The 22,208-nt window shown below is 36.7% G+C and overlaps 2 protein-coding genes across 2 annotated transcripts in view; both read right to left on the bottom strand.

Annotated features, from left to right (window-relative positions):
• Window positions 1–5,716: 5,716 nt before the first annotated feature.
• LOC108668850 (leucine-rich repeat extensin-like protein 5) lies at window positions 5,717–17,627 on the bottom strand. Its single transcript, XM_047880385.1, has 10 exons — window positions 17,581–17,627; window positions 16,731–16,976; window positions 16,196–16,357; window positions 14,778–14,831; window positions 13,957–14,088; window positions 9,882–10,100; window positions 9,337–9,570; window positions 8,492–8,645; window positions 8,093–8,168; window positions 5,717–7,625 (listed from the first exon to the last, which is right to left on the bottom strand). The coding sequence occupies exons 1-10, from the start codon at window positions 17,605–17,607 to the stop codon at window positions 7,475–7,477; spliced, it is 1,455 nt and encodes a 484-aa protein (XP_047736341.1). The 5' UTR covers window positions 17,608–17,627; the 3' UTR covers window positions 5,717–7,474.
• Window positions 17,628–17,641: 14 nt separating this feature from the next.
• Window positions 17,642–22,208, bottom strand: part of LOC125177859 (uncharacterized histidine-rich protein DDB_G0274557-like) — a gene marked incomplete in the record, with an annotated part of 8,496 nt that continues 3,929 nt past the window's right edge. Inside the window, 2 exon segments of the mRNA XM_047880386.1 lie at window positions 17,642–18,064; window positions 19,560–19,604. Coding sequence (XP_047736342.1) covers window positions 17,642–18,064; window positions 19,560–19,604 — 468 coding nt within the window.

Here is a 22,208-nt window from a genome sequence, read left to right on the forward strand (position 1 = left end):
ATCGATACGAATCACTAGAAATGCGTCAACCCATAATTTAAGTATCTAAATTCTCAGGATAGCTGCATTGCCTTGAACAAATATAACAGCGAGTAAAACGTCGAGGACAGATGCGCTCCTGAATCATCACCACGACCACCAGCCACGGTAGCATTACGGAACGACATCGTTCCCATCACTGACGGAACGACATCGTTCCCATCACTGACGGAACGACATCGTTCCCATCACTGACGGAACGACATCGTTCCCATCACTGACGGGACGACATCGTTTTGAGGTCGTACTATCAAAAATAGTTAAGAGTTCGTAACTCTGTCTGCCATTCTCTGACGGCTTCCCTAGCTAAATCCACCAATCACAGACAAGAAATTGGCCGCTGCGTATGTACTTCAACAAGTTTTGATAGTACGGCCCCAGGTTATTAAAAGCGTATCATTTATAAGCTATGAATATTAATTGGTATCACGTCTTAAGTAGACAAACGTCTCGTATCAAGTTGACTGTTTCTGATGAAACTATAGACAAAATGATGAAAACATCCACATGATCATTTATAGAAGAGAAGCAAAATTGCATTCAGGTTTCAAAATACAAAGTTTTTCCTCTAAATAGACCTTCGAAAGGCCGAAGGCAAATACGTACTTCAATGTAAATGATGGGTGCGGTCAAAATGAAGATAATAATACATTAATTATTTAAATAGTAATGGTGAAATGAAATTCGCCTACTCGTACCATCAGAGAAACGCTGATTTCTGGAATCGCCAGGTAGGTTTTATATAGTTTTCTCCCAATTTAATTTCATATTCGCCTCTTCTACAATAAAACCATATTCATTATGACGTATGGATGCTCGAACATTCGAAAAGTCTGAAACGTTTAACCAACGAGAAGAGCACAAGACAGCATGTACGATCAATCAGTGATGGCTGGTCTCATTATCACGACGTGATAATGCTTCACAATCATCGCCCGAAATTAATACAAGTTAGGCGGATGCTTAATTATCATTATCGTCGCACAAAATCACGCTTGCCTTATCTTGTCCAGGATTATAATTCAATCATCGGTTCAGGAATTCAGTTCACAATATCAGAAGGCTGTAGTAATTATAATTTAATTTACGATGATGAAAGAGACTTAGAGAAAAGAAAACTTAAGTCACACATAAGTTTCACGCGTGTAGCAAAGAGTCGAGCTAAAAATTTGCACATCGTGAAGAAATTAGGATTATGAATGTGATTAACTCGTATATAATGTCAGTGTGTAACCTTCCCAATGAAACAAGGCACATGAATATAAAGGAATTAAAAATGAATCACTCTCATTGATAACGTTAACATCAAGTATTTGATCACAAATATGGTACTGAAATATTTACATTGGTCATTTCGGAATACCGCATCCATTAAGTACAATTTACAAATTGGCTTGAATATATTTGAAAATTTTTTGTAAAAGATCGAGAAAAATTGACATTACAGACTTTAGACAACAACTCGCAGCGTTTGCAGGAAAAATCGATTTAAAGAAACGATAAAGGAAGGAATATGGATGCGGGGAGTAGATCATAGTCGAGACAGAGGATTGGACCAGAGTTTCGGTTCCTTTTGTCGTGCCCCACACAACGCAAAGATAACGACCACTTCATTTACGGTTCAGAGTGAACATTGATGAAACCTATAGGTAATATTTAACTTAAGTTGATACTCGATGAACGTAAACTTCTCTCAGACAACACTTTTTTCGATGCACTAAAATTCAAATCTCTGTTGGGTTGCATGTTACTATCACTCGATCCAGAACTTATCATTGTATCATTCTGTTTTATGACAATTTTAAGATTATGGCAGATTTGACTTTTTTCAAAATGTGTAATTGAATTATTTTGATGAAGACATAATATCACTAATTATTGAAACAATCGAAGGTTATTACAATGGTAACCTGAGAGGTGCTAAGCCAGGCTAGGGAAATGACCAACTACCAACTTACAGTAGCCCTCATCCGCTCGATTAGTCACAGGTTAGGTAAGAATAGCATTAGATAGATAGGAATAGCATTAGATAGGTAGGAATAGCATCACAAATGACATGACCACTGCAGTAGAGGCCACGTCACCCGCCATGAGCGCAGTGAAGACAACCACGACGAGAGAAAAGTTTAAGCTCGGTCAACAAGAAGCTCATTAGCGCCCTCAAGCGTGGGTGTCGGTAGCGGCAACCATCTCCTGCATTATATGTCGTGCCGTTGCATGGAATCGGCAGCCAGTTGCCGAATCTGCAGAATCAGCATTTCGTTGCTGATTCAGAAAATCTGATGTTAGATTTAGAGTTAGAACATAAATCGAGTTAGAGTTGGAAGAGGTTAGGTCAAGTTCCTTTATATGTAAATATTTTAAAGTAAAACTTGGCTGACTGACCTAACTCCATATTCCTATAGTATAGAAATGCTGTTTTAACAGATACGGTAAACTGGCGCCGATTGCATAGAATCGGCAATTTCGCGATTTCGGCACGACATATATATAACAATGTTTATTTATATTATGAAATATCAATACTATAAACATGTCTGCAAGCAGTAACGTATGCGCCAACTGTCACAACTCTGAAATATTTAATGAAGAAGATAACGCGAGAAATTACAAGCGGCTTAAAGACTCGCACAAATTCCATCCTATATGAGATAAGAAGTGCTAAGCGCTTCAAGGAACTTGAAGGCAATTATTTCTACGTTTTAAATTTAAGCGTTTCTTGCAGTGTAAAATGACTGATGTAAATATTAAAAATACTTTGATCTTGCATCAAGTGGAGGAACTCGTCTTCTTCTTATTTTGTTAGCATTGTGCCAAAAATTGCTATTCATTCATAAAACCCTGGAAAAATGAATAACTTTCAAAACAACAGATATACCCTAAACACGAGTAATTTAAAGAATTGATTGAACGTGTTGAGTTGGAGAATTTAGGTAGGGTGGAATTACAAGGAAAACTAAATTTTTTAAAAGAAATAGCGATCGTGTGAACCGACATCGAACAAGGACGGTGACCGCGCTAATTTCACTTCATTGAATAAAATAGATCACTTCGTATCTGGGGTTACATTTTCATTTTTTTTTTATTTTTCACTGAAATTAAAAAAAACGCGCATATGATAACAGGGAAGCAAGTGATGCTGGAATGAACCATTAAAAGAGATATGTTTGGATATATATAGAATAATACGTACGTCGTAGATTGAATCAAGTTTAGAATTTGAGTTTGTTTTCGTCGAATGCATTCAACAAGAAATGTTGTGTTTGTTAACTCATCAGTTGGCATAACTTCAGAATTTCAGCCAAGTAATTGATATTTCTTGGAACCAAGTTCAAAAACAGCATATATAAATCACGAAACCTTTGACAGTGAATTAAAAAAAAAACAATAAATGAATTTAGTCAGAGATAAGAATGAACACAATACAAGCATTAATATAACCTGAAAGTGGGTAAATCATGGTTCGAGTAAACATATCTTGAGCAGAGGGGTATGAGAGTTTGGATATAAAGCCTAAATTCAATCCTTGTAAACTGCATGAAAAAAGTCAAGCTCGTCACTAGTAAACTAGACAACTTAACATCGCAGTGGATGTTGAGCTGAAGAACTAACTAGTTCTGCTGAAGATCAAGCAGTTCATTTGGCACAAGAGTGTAGGTGCTTCTAAGCTATGGACGTTTGTGGGCAACTGCCTCAGCTGGCGAGCAATATTTCACATCCAGCAAAGGCATTATTTAAACTTCCAATTGGTCACGTTTACTGTTTGGCTAAAGTTTCCGCTATTATATAGGCTCTTATTTGTTCTGAACACTCACTTCTAATTAAAATGCACGCATATAATATTTTCCTTCTTTAAACTCTTAAGTAAAAATACTCAATTATTAATATATCAACTATTTAGACAAAATTAAAATAATTGACGGAGAGCTTGGGTGTGAACCAGCAAGACCGCATCATCTTCGCTCTTTATATGAAGAACGTCTCGCAGCAAATCATTAAAAAAATTTTTTCAAGTCAAATGTTTCTAAATTCTGAATGGCAATTCAAGTTAAAATGTCAATACAAAGTATTTTCTCCACAGTATTCTAATGATAAAAATTTCCGATTCAACGCTGGACATTTTTCTTACAGAGCAGGATTCAACTTTTATCACACGCTGGAACCGCAGCTTACATTTGCTTACTTTAATTCTCACTAGACAGAATTAAAATCTAAAAGCCATCATTAATATCCAACTCTCATTAATCCCGGGCTTGAAATTAAGGCTTTCACAAGAGACAATGCGCAGATATGCAAATCTTCTCCATGGTCAATTCCAAGGCAAACGCCCGTTCATCCCGTCAAGAGAAATATATACATCATACATGCCTCGGTAACTAGGAGATTAGTTATGATAAATATGTATCAAATTCCATGCTACATGCGATTATGTAATCGCTCAAAGATAAAGACAGCCGTCGTCAGAAGATTAACGAGCGAGAAGCCAAAGAATGACATCGAGAGTTGTAATGACTACGGATTATTGCGAAGAGCGTCGTATAGTGAACAGCGATAAAAATTCCATAGATGAAATGCAGAGAGACGCATGATACCAGTCTATTACAAGAGCATTCAATTAACTATCTTCATTGCCACAGCAATAATTGCAAAAGTTCAAATATCACAAGAAACATTGCACCACTAACAGTATACATTGTGCGAGCCACCACGGAGCAAAAAATTCCTGATACACAGATAAATTCTAAAATTGATCTATAAGTTGTTATAAGAGTTAAGTTCATAGTTAAGCTTTAAACATCAAGGATATTTTGTATAAGTCAAATTAAGACATCTCAGCAAGAACCCAAGCTACCGGTCATGTCACGGCCGTAACACGATATGATAGCAGCAGCCATTTTAATCCTCACAGCAGACGGTCACAAAACAAACTCGATCAAACGTTAGATTAAGTAGAAATGTTGATTCAAAAGTTTCTAGAGGAAAATATTATTTTCCCTCAGCAACGTGCCACAGCATTATCATGAGCATGGCTTGAATAAAAAGTTATTTTATGTAGTGTAGTTTTGTTCCGATGATTTATACCATCCAGACGCCATCCTCAACGCCAAGCGATGGCAGATTTTAGGCCAGCAAAGAAATATTTTCTGGATATATAATTTATCATGACTGTTATATCTCTACAATAAAAATAACTTCTGGGTGTATAATTAATTTCATAAGCCAACATAAAAGTCCTCATGGCATATCAATCCATCAATACAAACCCAAATACAAGGTGGCAAACAACAACAAACAAGAACATATTTTGTGTAACATAAAATGTTAGTAAGTGTAACACAAGGGAACTTTAACTTGGTGTTATTGATTACGAACGCTTCGAGAGAAATTGCTTAATAAAACAAATGGAATAAAATGATTCTTGTTTCGGGTAGAGGAAGATATCTGCAGGATCTATTGCATCAGAAGACAGGATGACTCAAATTTGATCTGGATTAAACTGACTATAGAGAACAAACTAAGATGTGACGCATATAAATCTATAGCAATGAGACCGATAATAAGAAAGATCTGATCTTTTAATTCAAATTGTGACAACTCAAGTTCGAGAATAATTCCTAAGTGAAAGAGAAAAATATTTAAGTTCAGAGATATTCGCAGGGGAATAGGAACAATGAAATTTAGGGATAAAAAGCTATAATAATCTCAGAAACAAGAGCCGCAAAGCCCAATGCAAAAGCAGCGAGTACAATAATATGCAGATAAAATACTACGACCAGCTCACTGTAGTAATATCAAGTGGTAAGAAATGCTACGAGAAACCAGCACCCCCAAATGCACAGTCTCACGACATCCTTCACTTTCCGGCCGTATGTCCAGTATTTAATATTATTTACGGTGACAAGATTCATTACTCAAACCTGCACCCAGCGTTGTTTACATAACAAGACACAATGACATGGAATGCTCTCAAGATATGAAGCTGGTGCTCTCAACACCAACGCAAATATTCACAGAGAAAGACACGATATTAGCAGCTAGCAGTGATGAAAGATCATTACCAGGCGACCTCCCGAACACGCAACATTAACATCAAGACAGAGATGCAAAAGTTTAGGTGCTGTACAGGAGAAAGAATTTCTGCACCTCCCATAGAATTTTCCCTATAAGAAAACAACAGCACACCCTATAACGATTATTACATCTTCAAAACATAGAAATTAATACAACGTCTGGGGTCACAACCTTGATGATTGACAAATTTTGTCAAGTTTCTTTTGTTTCCAGAAGTCAAAGCTTTTCTTCGGTAAGGAAGGTCTTACTAAGCTCCTTAAATATCAATCCCTGAATTTGAGCTCATGCAATGATTATTATTGACAGAAAATTTACGTCAGCACTTCAATATGACACGGTTCGGATCATTTTGCATTTCATGTTTCAATTGCAGGCTTAGTTTACAGAGACATAAAAGTCGTGAGTGAATGAGAAAAACTTATGAAAAACAGAGAGTGGCAATCCGAAACATTTAAATTCATTTTATAAATAATAATTTCGAATACTGTTTGAAATATATTGCACTTTGTTACCTTCACTGACTAAACAAGTAATTATTTCAAGTGTAACACAAGATGAAAATGCGGTTTTCAGGCGAATTGTGTGAGCATAAGCTTGAGTCGCACCAACACGCCAGCCTCGGCAAGAATGAAAAATGCTAACTTCTGCAGACCAGTTCAGCAGCCTTGAGAGTCCAAATCATCACAGCTAAACTCCAGGATAGAAGTGTTGGGTGAAACGAAACTAATAATCAAAACTAACGAAGCTAATCCTGTGAATAAGTCAATTAATATGAACTATTTCCATTTTTCTTCAAAGAGCGATGTTTCAAAGTAGAAGTGAGAAACATCAGAAAATAATTTATTGACGGCAGTTTTAACATAAATAGTAAATTTCAATAAGGAGAACAAACTTTGAATGAAATTGGTGGATAGTTTTATGACAACATTTACGTACCCTGGTAGCGTAAAAATGCTTCCAATATCGAAATAGCCGACAAAAATTAGTGCATATAAATGATGGCAAATTTTGAAGGTACGTAATTCCTAGATTTGCTGTCAACGGTTTTACAGAGACCGCAGCTGTTGAAACTACACAAAACCAAGGTTCCTTAATTTTAATTCGCTAACTTTTTTGTTGCTGAGATCTAGGCTGCTTCATGGTGGTCTTTTGCTGCATTATCAAGACATGCGCTGCACGTAACAACGCTTTGTCTGCACAGTTTAATCAGGTGCTACTGTTGCGACTGCTGCTGCACCTGACGAAGCTGCTAATGCTGTATTACAATTGGTAGTATTGCACTGCATATGGCAAGACTGCACTAATATTGCAGCGAGTGCTGCACTTTAGCGGTTGGTGCTGCACTATTGCAGCTGGTGCTGCACTATTGCGGTTGGTGCTGCAGGAAGGCAGCACCAGCAGGCAGCTGCGGTTGCTGAGGGTCGTGGTAGTGCGGTAGCGCCGCGTCGACGTCAGCAGCGCTGTAGTCCAGGTCCTGACCATCCATCATGTTCACGTCGTCCACGCCCAGCTGGCTGTTGAACACTCACAAATGTTAGGGGACATATCACTTAAATAATATTAGCACTGAAAATTAAATATAATATAATCACTTAAAATAATCTGGAATAATTGTTACAGATTTAGAAAGACATTATTGACATCTAAGTCCAGTGCTTGCGGTACAATATTTGACATCTAAGTCCAGTGCTTGCGGTACAATATATCGTAACAATTCAGTAATGATTACTTCAAATTATGAATTTATAATTAATTATTATCAACCTTAAATAATTATTTTAATGGTTAAATTAATAAGTTATTAACTTATTAACCTCAATACAGGTAGCGAAGAATTTATTAAAAAACACCGGGGATTATTCCAAAAACTTGCATCATGGAGTTGATAACTAATCGAGTTACCCGAGGAAATTGCATCAAAAAGTTGACAATTAATCGAGTTATGAAATTGCATCAAGGAGTTGACAACTAATCGAAATACCTGAGGAAATTTTGCAAGTTTTCAGGGTCGTCCTCAAAAACTGCGGTGAAGTCCTTTAGAATATCATTATTGCCGTCTGAAACGAAGAGCACATTCTATCAACACGTAATTAAATGATATATAATATATAATTTTACAGGAATCTAAACAAACTAAATGTTGTTCACTAAATTGATAGCAATGAAATGTGCAATTGAAGTTTTTGGTGTTGAATTAAAACTTGTGACACCTAATGGTTATAATATTGATACAAGCATTAACAAAACTGAAATAGATGATTTAATTCAGCTAAAAACTTGTTTGCTTGCATGATTTATATAACCGTTATTTCAACACAGCTTTTCAATCAGGGGTCTCATCGACTGGTGACAGAGAACTAAAAAATGAAGCAAGGATTACCGTGGTCAGTGAGCACAACTTTAGGTATAGAATTTGGAGTTTGAGGAGTTTGGGGAGTGGCGGGGTTCATGTTGAGGCTCTGTTGACTATTGCTTCCCCCGGGGGTGGCTGGACTGTGGGGACCCATGGACGATGTCGGTGATGCTGGAGGTTGCTGGAGACGTTTTCAGAATGATTAAAATATACTTTTTAAACCATCAGATATTTACATAACCACCATAATTACTAGAAAAATTGAAAGCACCCGTTTCTCACGATACCGATAGTATTAAGGGAAGCTCATGATTTTATATTAAGAACAGTAACAAAAATGACTTCTTTAATAGTAAAACAAATGCTCACTGCATCTGGCAAACGAATATAGAGCTACTATAAGAGATCATAACTCGTATTTCGTATTCAAAGTACAAATTTCCCTGTATAAATCTCATTATTGTAGACAAATAAAAAGCCTCCCTGTAAGATGTTTGTTGAAAAACAATTCATATAACACTATCAAATTTCATCCACTCAAGAGATGCAATCTTAATCAACAGATAACTATGGCCCACAAATTTTTGGGGCAATAGCCATATATGAATAATGTTGAGCGCCAATATATGATTTACATTTAAGAGAAGATCAGTGACGACACAGACTCAACTGTATTGCTTGTAGCGTAGTTATAAAATAAATAGATAGCAATCACTAAGTTCATGATTGCAAACTAAGTACATTACACCATATCTTCTAGATGTCCAAATTATCAATACTAGGCAATAATAACTAAATATTTTGTGATAGTAATACAAAATATCTTTCAAGAAATATCTTGTAATGGTAACAAAGGAGGGAGAAATACCTACCTGCTGTAACGGAGATTGAGGCAATTGAGAAAGCTGAGGTAGAGTATTGATGTGCGGTAAAGAGTGTTGCGGAGTAGCTGTGTCCTGCGATGAAGGTGATGTAGGATACGCTACACAGGAGAGATTAGGACTCGAGGACGGGCTACTGTAATGTCCACTGTCGGTACTCATAGGCTGAGGCTGCTGCTGTAGCTGCGATGTTCTAGAGTCGATATTGTTCATAGGTGCGTCCAACTAGAACGAACACAAGAAGATATATTTCAGTGACCTTTGAATAACCATCGCAACAACCCTCCATAACGTTGCAATATATCACCCAATAATATTGCAACATCTACCTAAAATATCAAAATATCCTCCCATTCTACGAGTATATAAGTGAAGTAAGCGAGTGGTTGGTTTAATGATGAGAGAATAACTATTTTCATCCATTGCATCCAATATTGAAGATATAGAAATAAGATAATATCAAAATAATAGCAATGAAGATAGAGAAAAATATTATGAAAAGACAATAATAAATAAGATAGAGCAAGTGTACTAACCACGGTAATCTGTTCGAACTGATGGTGGAGCTGCGTGGGGTGTAAACTAGAGTATGTAGGCGAGATGCTGTCGTAGGAGAAAGGCTTGGGAATGTTGATACCGGGGGAGGATACAGGGGACGGGGACGCCTGGCTGGGGAGGCATCCTGGGGACGGAGGGGCGCTACGGGAGTCGGGGGATGGACTACGGTAAACCCCCACCGGAGGCCCAGGTGCCGTCTGTAAAGATACGATCACGTCAATGCTGCACGTTACGATGTATCATGAGTATTGTAGGTCTAACATGCAATGGATACCCTAACAAAATTTAGAGTCGCCCCAGCTTCTGGTAAACCAAATCAGAAGCTGCCGCGTCTGTAAATTTTCACTGGGTATATTTTTTAAATTACCAGGAAGTATGGACATGCCAGAGAAACATGCAATAAACGGGGAAGAAGGTGTGAGTAATAGGTATATGTAATGGCTGTATTACCAACACCGAGTTTGCCAAAGAAATGAAATGCCGTACAATAGACACTCAAATTACATGGATGTTTTTTGTAAAAAAATCACAAAATAATTGTGAATTTGTCAAAAAAAAATTACAAATTATGGTTAAGGTAATAACACAATTATAAAATGTATTCATCAGTGAAAAACAAAGAATTGAATGAAAACATATGAAAACAAAGAATTGACAAAGAGTAAATGTAAGAAATATTTCCAGGCATAGAACAGTTTAAAAAATGAACCCTTGAACTAATTTCACTGAGGATTCAACACTACCAATATCATGACATGCACATGAAGACAGATGATGGAACTAGAATTAACTGGGCAAGAAATGAAATAAATCGCATTCCATACATGCACAAAACTATTACAAATAGTATATACATGACTGGCATTATGAAAATAAAGTTTAGAGCACATGCCGACACTGAGAAATATCACAGCTGCTGCCAGAGGTGGTCTGGTGCTACTATTGCTGCCAGAGGTGGTCTGGTGCTGCTATTGCTGCCAGAGGTGNATTCAGAAGTGGGTCAAGCCTAAGACAAGGGTAACATTCAGAAGTGGGTCAAGCCTAAGACAAGGGTAACATTAAGGTTGAGTTCAATTGGCGCCTCTCTTCCAAGTTCATGTATTTTACACGTCGTACATTTCTTAGACTTGGGTAGACAAGCCACGCAGAAAGCATTGAGCAGCATTTTACTTCCATTAAGCGTCTCTTTGAACGCGTCAATAAAATTTCTCGATAGGCATTGTTTCAGAATAATATTTCATAGCAAGAATGTCATGTACAAAGCTTTTTCGATTGAAATTTGTGAAGAATATGTATGCCAGATGAGTTAATTGAGAACTTTGCATAGATAAATATGAGTGAAGATGGTAGAATGGAACAAATCAAGTCAATTGTTTCTTCTGAAATTAGGTCCAGGGCCTATACTTTCAAAAAAGTTAAGAGATCGTAAGCTCATCAGCCAATCATTGACGGCCTTTCAAGCAAAATCCACCGATCATAAACAAGAAAATAGAGCGCAAGTACTTACATTCACTTAGCAAGTTTTGAAATTAAGTGCAGGCCCAGAAAGTAACCTCCTACCAAGTAGGCGAGGCTAGCTTGTACTGAACACATGAGCTTGGACGAGTGATGGCATAAGAAGATCAAGCTGGCAGATCTTCATGAACACTTCACCTTTCTGTTACAACTTACAAGCTCTAGTAGTGTTAACAAATTCTTTCTTCGCCTTGAGTTCATAATTAATTAATCCATGGTTAACAAATTTTATAAATAACTTAAAATCATTGGAGATTAATAATGAATGTACAGGCAAGATATAATATTAATCAAAATAATTTCTTTTAATATTGATATTTACCATAATTCAATAGGTATTTAATATTACTTTTAATATTCCTCCAAAGTCAACTAATATTTTCATAAATATGAATTTTTCAGGTATAAAGTGGCAGAGCAAGTTGAGAGAAGAGAAGTTATTCAAGATATGATCTGCACATAAGACCACAAGTCTACGAGAGAACTGTGAGCGCCTCAGAGGGAAGGGAGGGAGGGGGAATAATAATAACTAGGCCTACAGGGGGCAAGTTCAGGGGAGGGAGGACTAGAAGGGGGAGAGGGACTGCAGGACTCCTGCAGGCTTGGAGGTCAAGGAATCGAATAATGAAAATCTTTAAGACAGCAAGAAATATAAAATATTTAAAAAATAAAAAACAATCGAAGTTTTCAACAAACAACAAATGTTGGTTGAAAGTAATTATGATAATCTGTTGAAACACAGATTAGGCGTTTGTCAAAGACATCACTTGCAGGGAAAAATTGATGTTGCTTGAAAGTTACCGCAATCAAAGTTTGCAATGATAAGGTGCAAGTTCAAACCAGCAGCTACTGGTGCACAAAACCAGTAAGTAATGCTGCAGGTTCAAACAAACAAAGTTTGTTGAACAGAAAATTAACGGCAAATGCAGGAACTACCACATGTATGGGGCGCGGGTGCTGAATGAGGCTTGCTTGTACTGGTAGAAAATGAGGAAATATAAGCTCGGAGGCTAAACTACATGCGGGCTCTATATTGCTCTCTAACACAGATATAAAATTTCAAATAAAACTACTTATTCAGAGGGAAAAATGCAAAGCTATAGCGATTGTCTGAAACTATCTGATACTGAGATTTACGCTCCCTTAGACCTCCTACATTTGTGACGGATAATACCTACTGGAAAATTATAGCTTGTATCCACAAGCATTAACTTCGCTTTTCTAGCTTTCAGGATTCTCATTGAGATAAGTGATAATGGTTCATAGAATTTTTAGGTTGCAAGAATAAGGTTATTGTTGTAAATTAATTCCAGTATAATATACCGCCATTGTGAGAGTCGCATGAAGAGTCGCTAAATTTCTGCAAGAGTCGCATGAAGCTTATCCTGAATAAGGATTTCCACAACTCACTCGTTCAGTAAATAGGTAACGGTTGGGAACGAGTTGATTGAAATATCATACATTGATGATAATTTTCTAAAAATTCCACAGCACAAACATAGTTACTTTCCATATATTGTAAAATGATGAATACCTACACAGAAATATGGAAAAAATAATAGCAAAACACAAAAGTAGACAAGCAAGTGCAGGATACAACGATTTTCAGCACCACAAGAAGCATCAACTAAAATTGTTACGAGCCAAGGAACTTCTTGTTCTTTCAAGGTATAAAAAAATTGAGGATAGAACTTCAATAAAAAATTCAGCAGCAAGCAATGGACAGACGGCAGGCAGAAACGGCTTCACAAAGACTGTCCAGAAAAAGAGACGTCTTACCAGAACACCACCGGCACGTCATCTAAATACTCAGATGTTTTTTTTTTCACTCTATAGTCTATAGCCAATTGAACTTTCAATTCATTAATTGAAAATAACATGAGCTAAAAATGAAAAATACTACCCTAAATACGCTAAAATTCGTAAATTAAACTCAAGTTAAAAGAAGTGCTCGCGATTAAGTTAAGAATTTGCATGTAAAACCTTTCACTTTATTGCACTGCTCTCTTCTGGAGCTCAAAATTTTGTCGTAATGAGAATTGAATTCCATGAAGATAATCATACAGACTAGTGATTGAAAAATTGACTGATGCTTAAATTATTTTTGCTTTTCACATGAAATAAGAATAAAGGTTCAGTAAAGCTCATGACAGAGTCTCAAATGCTGCACTGAACTACAGAGCTGAAGATCTACCCGCTGACAATAAGATGAATGCTACTCACCCACCTGGTCAAAACTGGACTGAGTAAGCGCTTTTAGTGTAAGACAACTTACGTTTTTCCATAGCAATAAAGAACCTAACACATTCAACCACGAAGGAAAATTAGTGATGATACTTCTGCCTGGGGCCGTAGTATCACATATAGTTCCGAGTTTGTAACGAATTCAGACGGCTTTTCACGCTGAACCCACCAATCAGGGACAGAAAATCGTCCGCTACATGTACCACTAAAACGAGTTTTGATAGTGCGGCCTCTGATGAATAATACTGAACCGAGCAGTAAATGGTAAAGGAGCTCCATGGGTTCAACACTCACAGGGCTGGATGGTATAGAGCCCACACCACCCGCGGTGGTGGGGTTGTAGAGGGTGTAGGATTGGGTTGTTTGGTAACCTAACGTGCCGCCACCTCCCGTGTCAGCCATACCAGGATCCACCAATACAGAACCCTGTTAGGTAAGGCATTACTGTTAGAAAGTAATCAAACCATAGTATATTAGCGTTATACACTAAGTTATGTCTGAGATAGTTGATCTAATTGTACTAAACATCCTCACTGCATGGTGGTGCAAGAATATCCCAACCAAACGTACGACTAACTTTGTTTTCATGAAAGAATACCACCACCCATTATACACAGTGCACCAATTTAAAGTTTTTGGTTGCTCCCTTTCAAAAGTTTTCCTTATTCCTATGAGGATGCCTTCAGCTTTATAATCAACGTTTGGTCTTGATTGTTGCAATTTGCAGTAAGGAATTCATCAAGGCAGCATACTAGTACAGCATCAAGAAAGCTGTAATGTAATATCAGTCAAATTTGGAGGGCTAATGTGTTCAATTTAGCACTAAATACTACTACATAAATACAGCCATTAGTTATAATTCTTTTCAGAAATTTGCTCATCCTAACAAAGGAAAGCAAGATAGAAATTATAGAAAGCAAGAATGAGAGAGAGCACATGAAAATACTATGATTTTGTTGCATGTGGAAAATATTCAAAAATAAGAATGAACACAATAAAAGGATAGAATTTGCAAATAGAATATAATAAATATTTATAGCAGGTAGGTATAATAAATAGAATTAGAAAAAGATTGCCTTTACAAATTCTTAAAAAATGTCGAAAAGAAATCTCACCTTGCATGTGTGCAGGAAGTTGGAACTGACTATTGAAGGCACAGATAAAAGATTCTGCAACAAAACACAAACCCAAAACAAACAATGAAAAAAAAAGGAAAACGTGGATGTGCTTTTAGGTGCTGCGGAAACACAAGTAAATTCTAATGCAATGCAAGAACACAGAAAATTGAAATTCAGTGCAGGAACACAAGTAAATTGAAATGCAGTGTCACTGCAGCTTGACATGCCAGGGCTGCGCTCCTGTGTCGGTCGGTGGTGACTATAAAATTTTGATAAAATCAGAGTTTAAAAATTAAGAGTCTAAAAATTAATTTTTTATAACCAAGTTGTGAAAAAAAACTGTTGTCAAATTTTAGTTATGTATTTCTCACTAAATCAAATGTGGGCCTTGATGAATATGAGCAGAAAATTGAAAAAAAAAAAATGCAATTTAAGCATGATCCTTCCAAATAAAGATAGGACGTTTAGGAGGAAATATCAGAGACCCACACTTATATATGAGCAGAGCCGAAACATTTCATAGAATAAAATATATAAAATCGATTTGTCAGTCAGCAAAAACGGAGAACTGTTTTCTCAAAGTGCAGGATGGATATCAAATTAAAAATCACACATAACTTAAAAAACAGCATATAGCAAAAAATAATAATGTGAATAACAACCATTTAAATACCGTTGTCACAAAATCAAGCTATGAAATTAATGCAAACTATATACTAGTAAAAAAATGGTGTGCAATAAATACGCTCAGCAAAAATAAACAGGCAGAATTATTTATTACTGAGATATGATGCGGGGAAAAATGTAGAGAAACATGAAGCAGGACACTAAACTGGGATGTTGTCAACAACTGGTATATTGTTTCACTAGCAGCAGGCAAGCATTGCAGTGAACGCAACACAAACAAAATATCAGGACATCAAAGTTCACCACAGGATTCCTTTGTTTTGATCTCGTTTGCAAACACTCGCACATTACCTTTGCTGGTAGGAATGCAAATTAATCAGGGCTGCCAAATTCAATAAGTTTAGCACCGCTTAATACGTTCTAAATACCCAAGCCTTTTGAATCATTCATTATGAATCAACTTTTTTAAATGAAATTTACAAAAAGAGCCTACATATTAGAAAACAAGGATCATGAAAATTGAAACAGGCAGCCATAGGCCTTCTGCAAAGCCTACTCCATAAATTGGTAAAGAACGCTGAAATTATCTCAATTCACGGGACATCAACTGATATTTATAAATGAACAAGATGAACAAAATTGCCACCACATCTTTGGATTCAATCAAGTTCATCATTTCACCTGAATGGAGTTAGGAGAAATGATTGCTTTAATCTTCACTAGCAACAACCCGTGAATTTTGCACTACCACCGCGGCAGAAGTGGAGGCAATAGCAATTATTAAGGACCTGTGAGGGAGGGGCTTGTCGACACGGCAGCTGGGGGTAGGGCTTGGGTTTGTGGCGTCGAGACAGAGATGGGGAAGGTCCTGGTGAGGTGCCGGACTTGGGGGACTGTGGGGAGGACGTGGCCGGGTTGTAGGGACCGCTGGGCACGCTCCCAGGATATGGCTGTGAATAATTGGTTGTAGTGAGACATAATAATTAGGATATATTTCAGGTTAAAGCAAATCAGACTCCTAGGCCGATAAAATCTTAATAAAACTCAGTTCACTGTAGAAGAATGTGTAACAATTGAGAAGAACATCCGAAATATAAATATTTTCTCATGATATATACAACAGAAAAATGAAAAAATTTAATACAAGAACGTGAACAAGAAAGAATAAATTTCCTCAAAAGTTGACAGATTCAGATAAAAAAAAAGATAGTTGAAAGGCGCACAAGTTCTGCCACAATCCTAAACAAACAAGCTGAATTATATATAAAGTGATATGTAATCAACAACATCCAAATAAATGTTTATAAGTTCAGGAAGTAGTACCCCGATCTCGTCGGGCAGAGGGACACTCATAGGGACGGTGGGCATGAGATGGTCTCGCAAGGTGAGGTCTGGCAGAGACCCTGTGTTGGCAAGACCTGATAGACCCGAGCTTGTGCCGTCCATGTTACTGCCATCCAAGTGCTGCTGTTGCTGCTGCTGGAGGTGGTGGTTGTGGTGCTGAACGCTGTACAGTAAACTCGTGCTGCCAGATCCAGGGATGGCTACGTTGTTGCTTCGAGGGAGGCTGTAATCAAAAAGTTCATCTTAACTACAAGTTCATTATATAAATTCTATGATTATGCTTCATAAATACAGCCATATTTCTCTCTCATTCATATTGAAGCTCATTTTACTACTACTACTTTTAAACCTATGAAAGTTTATTTTTTGGACTCCAATGAGGCAACTGAGAATTTTTGTAAACTTGCTAATTTATTGATTACAGCTGCTTGTAAGTTACCAACATATATATTCAACCAAATAATATCCTATCCCAGCAGTTTTCAATGGGCTTGAATGAAAAAAATTAGTAGGTACCTTTAAACTTGTCTTAACCAATGCAACAGAAAATTGAATTTAAATTACTTGATTCAAGAACTCCCACAAATTTCAATATGAAGCAACAATTTCAAAATAATCCAAAAGATTTCCACTTAAAACAATTACCTTCTTTGATTTAATTCAAATTTTTTAATGAATATTTTGATTCTTTAAAGACATCAATTGTCTCTTTATTAAACATAAACTAAATTAATGAGTAAACTTTATCGAACTTATCCAACTCAGTCACATTAACTTAAACTCAAAGAATTGAGTGCAATTGTGCAACTTTATTCATAAAGACAGAAATGTGTTGGTGGGGTGACACGTCAAGCATGCTCTTAGGTCTGTATGGAACACACAAACAATGCTCACCTGTGTTGGTGGGGTGACACGTCAAGCATGCTCTTAGGTCTGTATGGAACACCCAGAAGATGGTTGCCCTCCAGCGGCTGTACGGTTGGGTAGGCCACCATGTGCTGGTGGAGTGATGGCACTGAATTACTGCGGGGCAAACTGTCTGGTGGGGGAGACAAGTGGGTTGGTGGGTGGTTGACAGGGGACCCACCCCCACCAAACCCACTTTTGCTTGGCCCGCTGATCCTGCCGATGGGTGATGTGGAGTTGCGGTGGTGAGGATGTGGATGGTGTGGATGATGGTGATGTGGATGATGTGGGTGATGAGGTGAATGATGGCGAGAATGACTGTTGTTTAATGTAGTTGTGGTTGCAGTGGCGTGAGGAGAGGAGGAGTAAACTTCTTTCTTCAGAGAATGAAGATCATTGACGGCTTCCTGGAAGAGAAATTAAATTCTATGAAGTTATGAAGTCATAGACATAATTATCATGAGTTCAGATAAGCAATTTATATTACAATCAGCAAATTTGAAGTTTTATTTTTTAGCCTCTAATGTGGCAATCCTGTCAAGTTTCAGAGATGAATAGGAGCATATATTATTAAAAAATTCATTAATAATTATAAGTAGATATTTCTAATCACATTGATTCATTGAAGACTTTTTGCTGCATATAAATACTTCTTCATGTTTGATTAAAACAAGAAAAACTAGCTTCTTCACACCAATCTACAGGAAAAAATGCTTGCAAGCATTAGCTTAGGAATATAAGAAAAACTAGGAGGCTCCTAGGAAAACTGGAGTCATGACCAGTGTCAACTTTATGCTTTATTTAAATTTAAGGTTTTCACATTGACATACTGAAGTCCCTGACCATGCATGTTTTCAATTAAAGGAGCTAGCTAAGTTACACTAAGGTAATATGCTACTGTTTTTCAGAGCAGAATTCAAATTTTAGAAAATTTGCTATGTCAAAGATAACCTTATGAAACATGCACTTTTGCTTTACAGAAATGTGAAGAAAATTACAAATTACAAAAGCCAGATGAAACTTGACTAACCAAAAAAGATATTTATCAATACTAAAACAGGCATAAATTATAAAAGTTAAGAAATTTTCCATTGACCAAAATTAAATTGTGTGTAAATTACATCTACATCACCATTGTGTAGTTCCACTTGCACTGATACAAAGTCTGAAATTGTTGGTATTGTTGCGCATAACAAAAAAAATTTATTTGAATTTGCAGTCCACACCAGCCTCTATATAACTCTAGTTAAGGCCCCATTATTTTTACCAGGTGGTGGCAATGTTGAATAAATATGACATCAACTTGCCAAAGCAAACTTGGCATAAACATTTTCCAACTCTCAAGAAGTTTATGCAGTAGTGCTTTTGGTGGTTTCAATACAAAAGTAGAAAACTAGCATTACATGCACCCCTAGGCATCTTGATGGCAGTGAGTAATACATAGACATTCCTATGGTGTTATGACTTTAATAATTCAATGATAAGCAACAAAGAACATTATCAGTAATCCCAAATAACATGGCAAACCTCACATTTGCCATTCATGGTTTCTAGCAGTTCTGTCACACTAGCATCTGAGCCAAGATTAGGTCTTAAAAACATGGTTAGTGGCAGTGAATACTTTTGACTGATCATCATTAGGGATTTTAGGAGCTACTCCTGAATCAAAAGTTATTTAATTATTGTTCTATTGATTTTTCTCTTGATTGATCAGCCATAACTAATCACTTGCATATTAGTTCAGCTACAGGTGAGTAGTGGCAGGTGAAGGCTAAGGTCATTTTGAGTAAAACTACTGTGTGGGTGGGGACATACACTTGAGTTAGTTTGAGTAATTATACAAGTGCGTGGAGATAGTGTCAGGTTAGTTAATACAGTAGAAATGTTGTAGTGATCATTTACCTGGAGTCCATCCCCTGCTTGGTAGCACCTCATCGAGTTATTATGCTGAAAATGAGAAAACATAAAATAAACACAAATTCAGGAAAGAAAACCCTTGTCTTGAGGCATTCAACACAATAAGAGGAAAATTTATGAATAAAGAAGCAGACAAAATTCAATAATTAATACCAATAGAAAAATTTTAGAAGGTTCTCAGATCTTTTAATGAAATGCACTCAAACATTGAGCCAGCAACTGGAATTTTTGAGTTAATGTGCTTAAATATTATCCAAGAATGACCTCATCAGATTAATTGAATTTTTGTGTAAAAAATATAAAATAAAATTTTCATTCCTATTAGTGGTACCGTAGGTATTTAAATGCTCAATAACTTTGAGTCTTTCAGATCTAAACTGAACATCATGTGATATATATAATGTGAAACATTATTTATGCATCCAGAATATCTTAATTTTATAGTGCATAAGGGCTATGGGTACGTAGCCATAAAATTCAGGACTCTTTTCAGTTGCAGACTCATCAGCCTAAACTCCATCACCAGAGACAGGATTTTAAAACATTAAGACATAGATAGAAAACTTTTACAACACAACAATTTGCATGACCAAAGTCCAAAAATCTATTCACTAGATACATGCAGTGCAATATGAAAGCAAACTGCTACCACTAATTGTCTTATGCATGTTTTCAGCTTGTACATTTTCAGCTTGTATATATTTATACAGAAGTGAATTCAATAAAGAATGGGGTCTTGCTGGAACTCATTTCGAGGCTTAGATGAAGAGTACCGTAAAATGGGGTAACTTAGACCACTTTTTTTCTTATAAATGATGCCATTTTCTTACTAGCTAAATTAAACTTGAATTGAAACATGCAAAATACAGGTCTATACTCTAGCTTCACTCACCATAAATTGCTGGCTCCTGCCTCTCATAGTCTTTATGTAATTTCAAAAAAAGTGATGGTCTTTGTTACCCCAGCTCTTGGGGTAACTTAGACTGGGTGGTAAAATCAATTTTTTTTTTTTGGTAAAATAACTCCAAATAACTCCAGGTTTTGGTGCATTGTAGTAGAACTCTTCTAGTTACATATACAAATGACAAACTTGAGGAAAGTGTCATAGTTTGCAAATGGGGGGCGCCACCCCATAATGAGGGAAATGTGACTACCTAATGGCAGCCCTGATGGGGTAATATTGACTGGCTTGGATATTAAGTTAAAATTACCATATATAAGACTCTGTAGAGTCTGAAACATAAAGAAAAAACATAAATAGGCTGTCAAACATAAAATATGTTATATATGGTAATTTTATATTAACTTCCAAGCCGGTCTATGTTACCCCGTCAGGGCTGACATTAGGTGGTCTAAGTTACCCCATTTGGGGGCGGCGCCCCCCATTTGCAAACTATGACACTTTCCTAAAATTTGTCATTTGCATATGTAACTAGAAGAGTTCTACTACAATGCATCAAAACCTGGAGTTATTTAACCAAAAAATAAAAAAATTGGAGGGGGTACTCTGACAGGCTTTAAATAATAGCTTTTTTTTGTGGGTCACATTTTTAATTTTTTAACCTATTAGATATGCAAACTTTTTAAATCTTTCTATTGTGTTATGTAGCCTCAGTATTAGGCCTTTAATGCCCATTGACAAAATTTTTCTATGTCAAATAGTTTTTGAGTTGTGGGGGTTTTTGTAAAAAAAACAAAAAGTGGTCTAAGTTACCCCGCCGGTCTAAGTTACCCCATTTTACAGGACTTTTATTGAATTTTATGCAATACTCAAATTTGAAGTCTTCACAATCTAATCATTTCTTGAATTTCATTTCACAGCAACAGAATTGTAAATGGACAACCTCTTATTGTACACAAGATTATGGTAGTTGATAAATTGAAAATGATTTAAAATGAATAATGTACGGTACTTATATATTATGTCCAGTTGTTTTTAAAAAGTGAACATTTGTTATAAATGTTGGCTTAATTGGCCAATCTGCACATTAACAGCAACTACTTAGATTGGTAGTTAATTTTATTACAATTGTACACAAGTTACATTTTGCAAGCTTCAATCAATATATTAAAAGAACATTCTGTAAGAATATGTATTTTGCACTACGCATACAGAGGTCTTTAGTCAATATATTCTTCAAGGTTCTAGTCAGAGTGCTGCAAAGCCTGAATGGTAGGAAATCTGTGCCCACTTCTCACAGTGCACAGTTGCTACACTTGAGCTTGCTGTCTTTATTTCAGGGGAGGGGGAGCAATGGAAGGTTTTCAGGAGGCCAAGGAATGGCCTGTGCATCACTAGAGCAAGGCTAGAACTAATCAGCTCCAGCCAAACTCTGGCCTCTCTCTGTTCCACTCTCAAGTGTGACAGCTCTGTAATTTAGGACCTCTGCCTGCCCTCATTAGGTAATTTAGGACCTCTGCCTGCCCTCATTAGGTAATTTAGGACCTCTGCCTGCCCTCATTAGGTAATTTAGGACCTCTGCCTGCCCTCATTAAGTAATTTAAGACCTCTGTCTGCTCTCATTAAGTAATTTAGGACCTCTGCCTGCCCTCATTAAGTAATTTAGGACCTCTGCCTGCCCTCATTAAGTAATTTAGGACCTCTGCCTGCCCTCATTAAGTAATTTAGGACCT

The sequence above is a fragment of the Hyalella azteca genome, unplaced genomic scaffold, assembly GCF_000764305.2.
Source record: "Hyalella azteca isolate HAZT.00-mixed unplaced genomic scaffold, Hazt_2.0.2 contig5364, whole genome shotgun sequence".
Lineage (NCBI taxonomy): Eukaryota > Metazoa > Arthropoda > Malacostraca > Amphipoda > Hyalellidae > Hyalella > Hyalella azteca.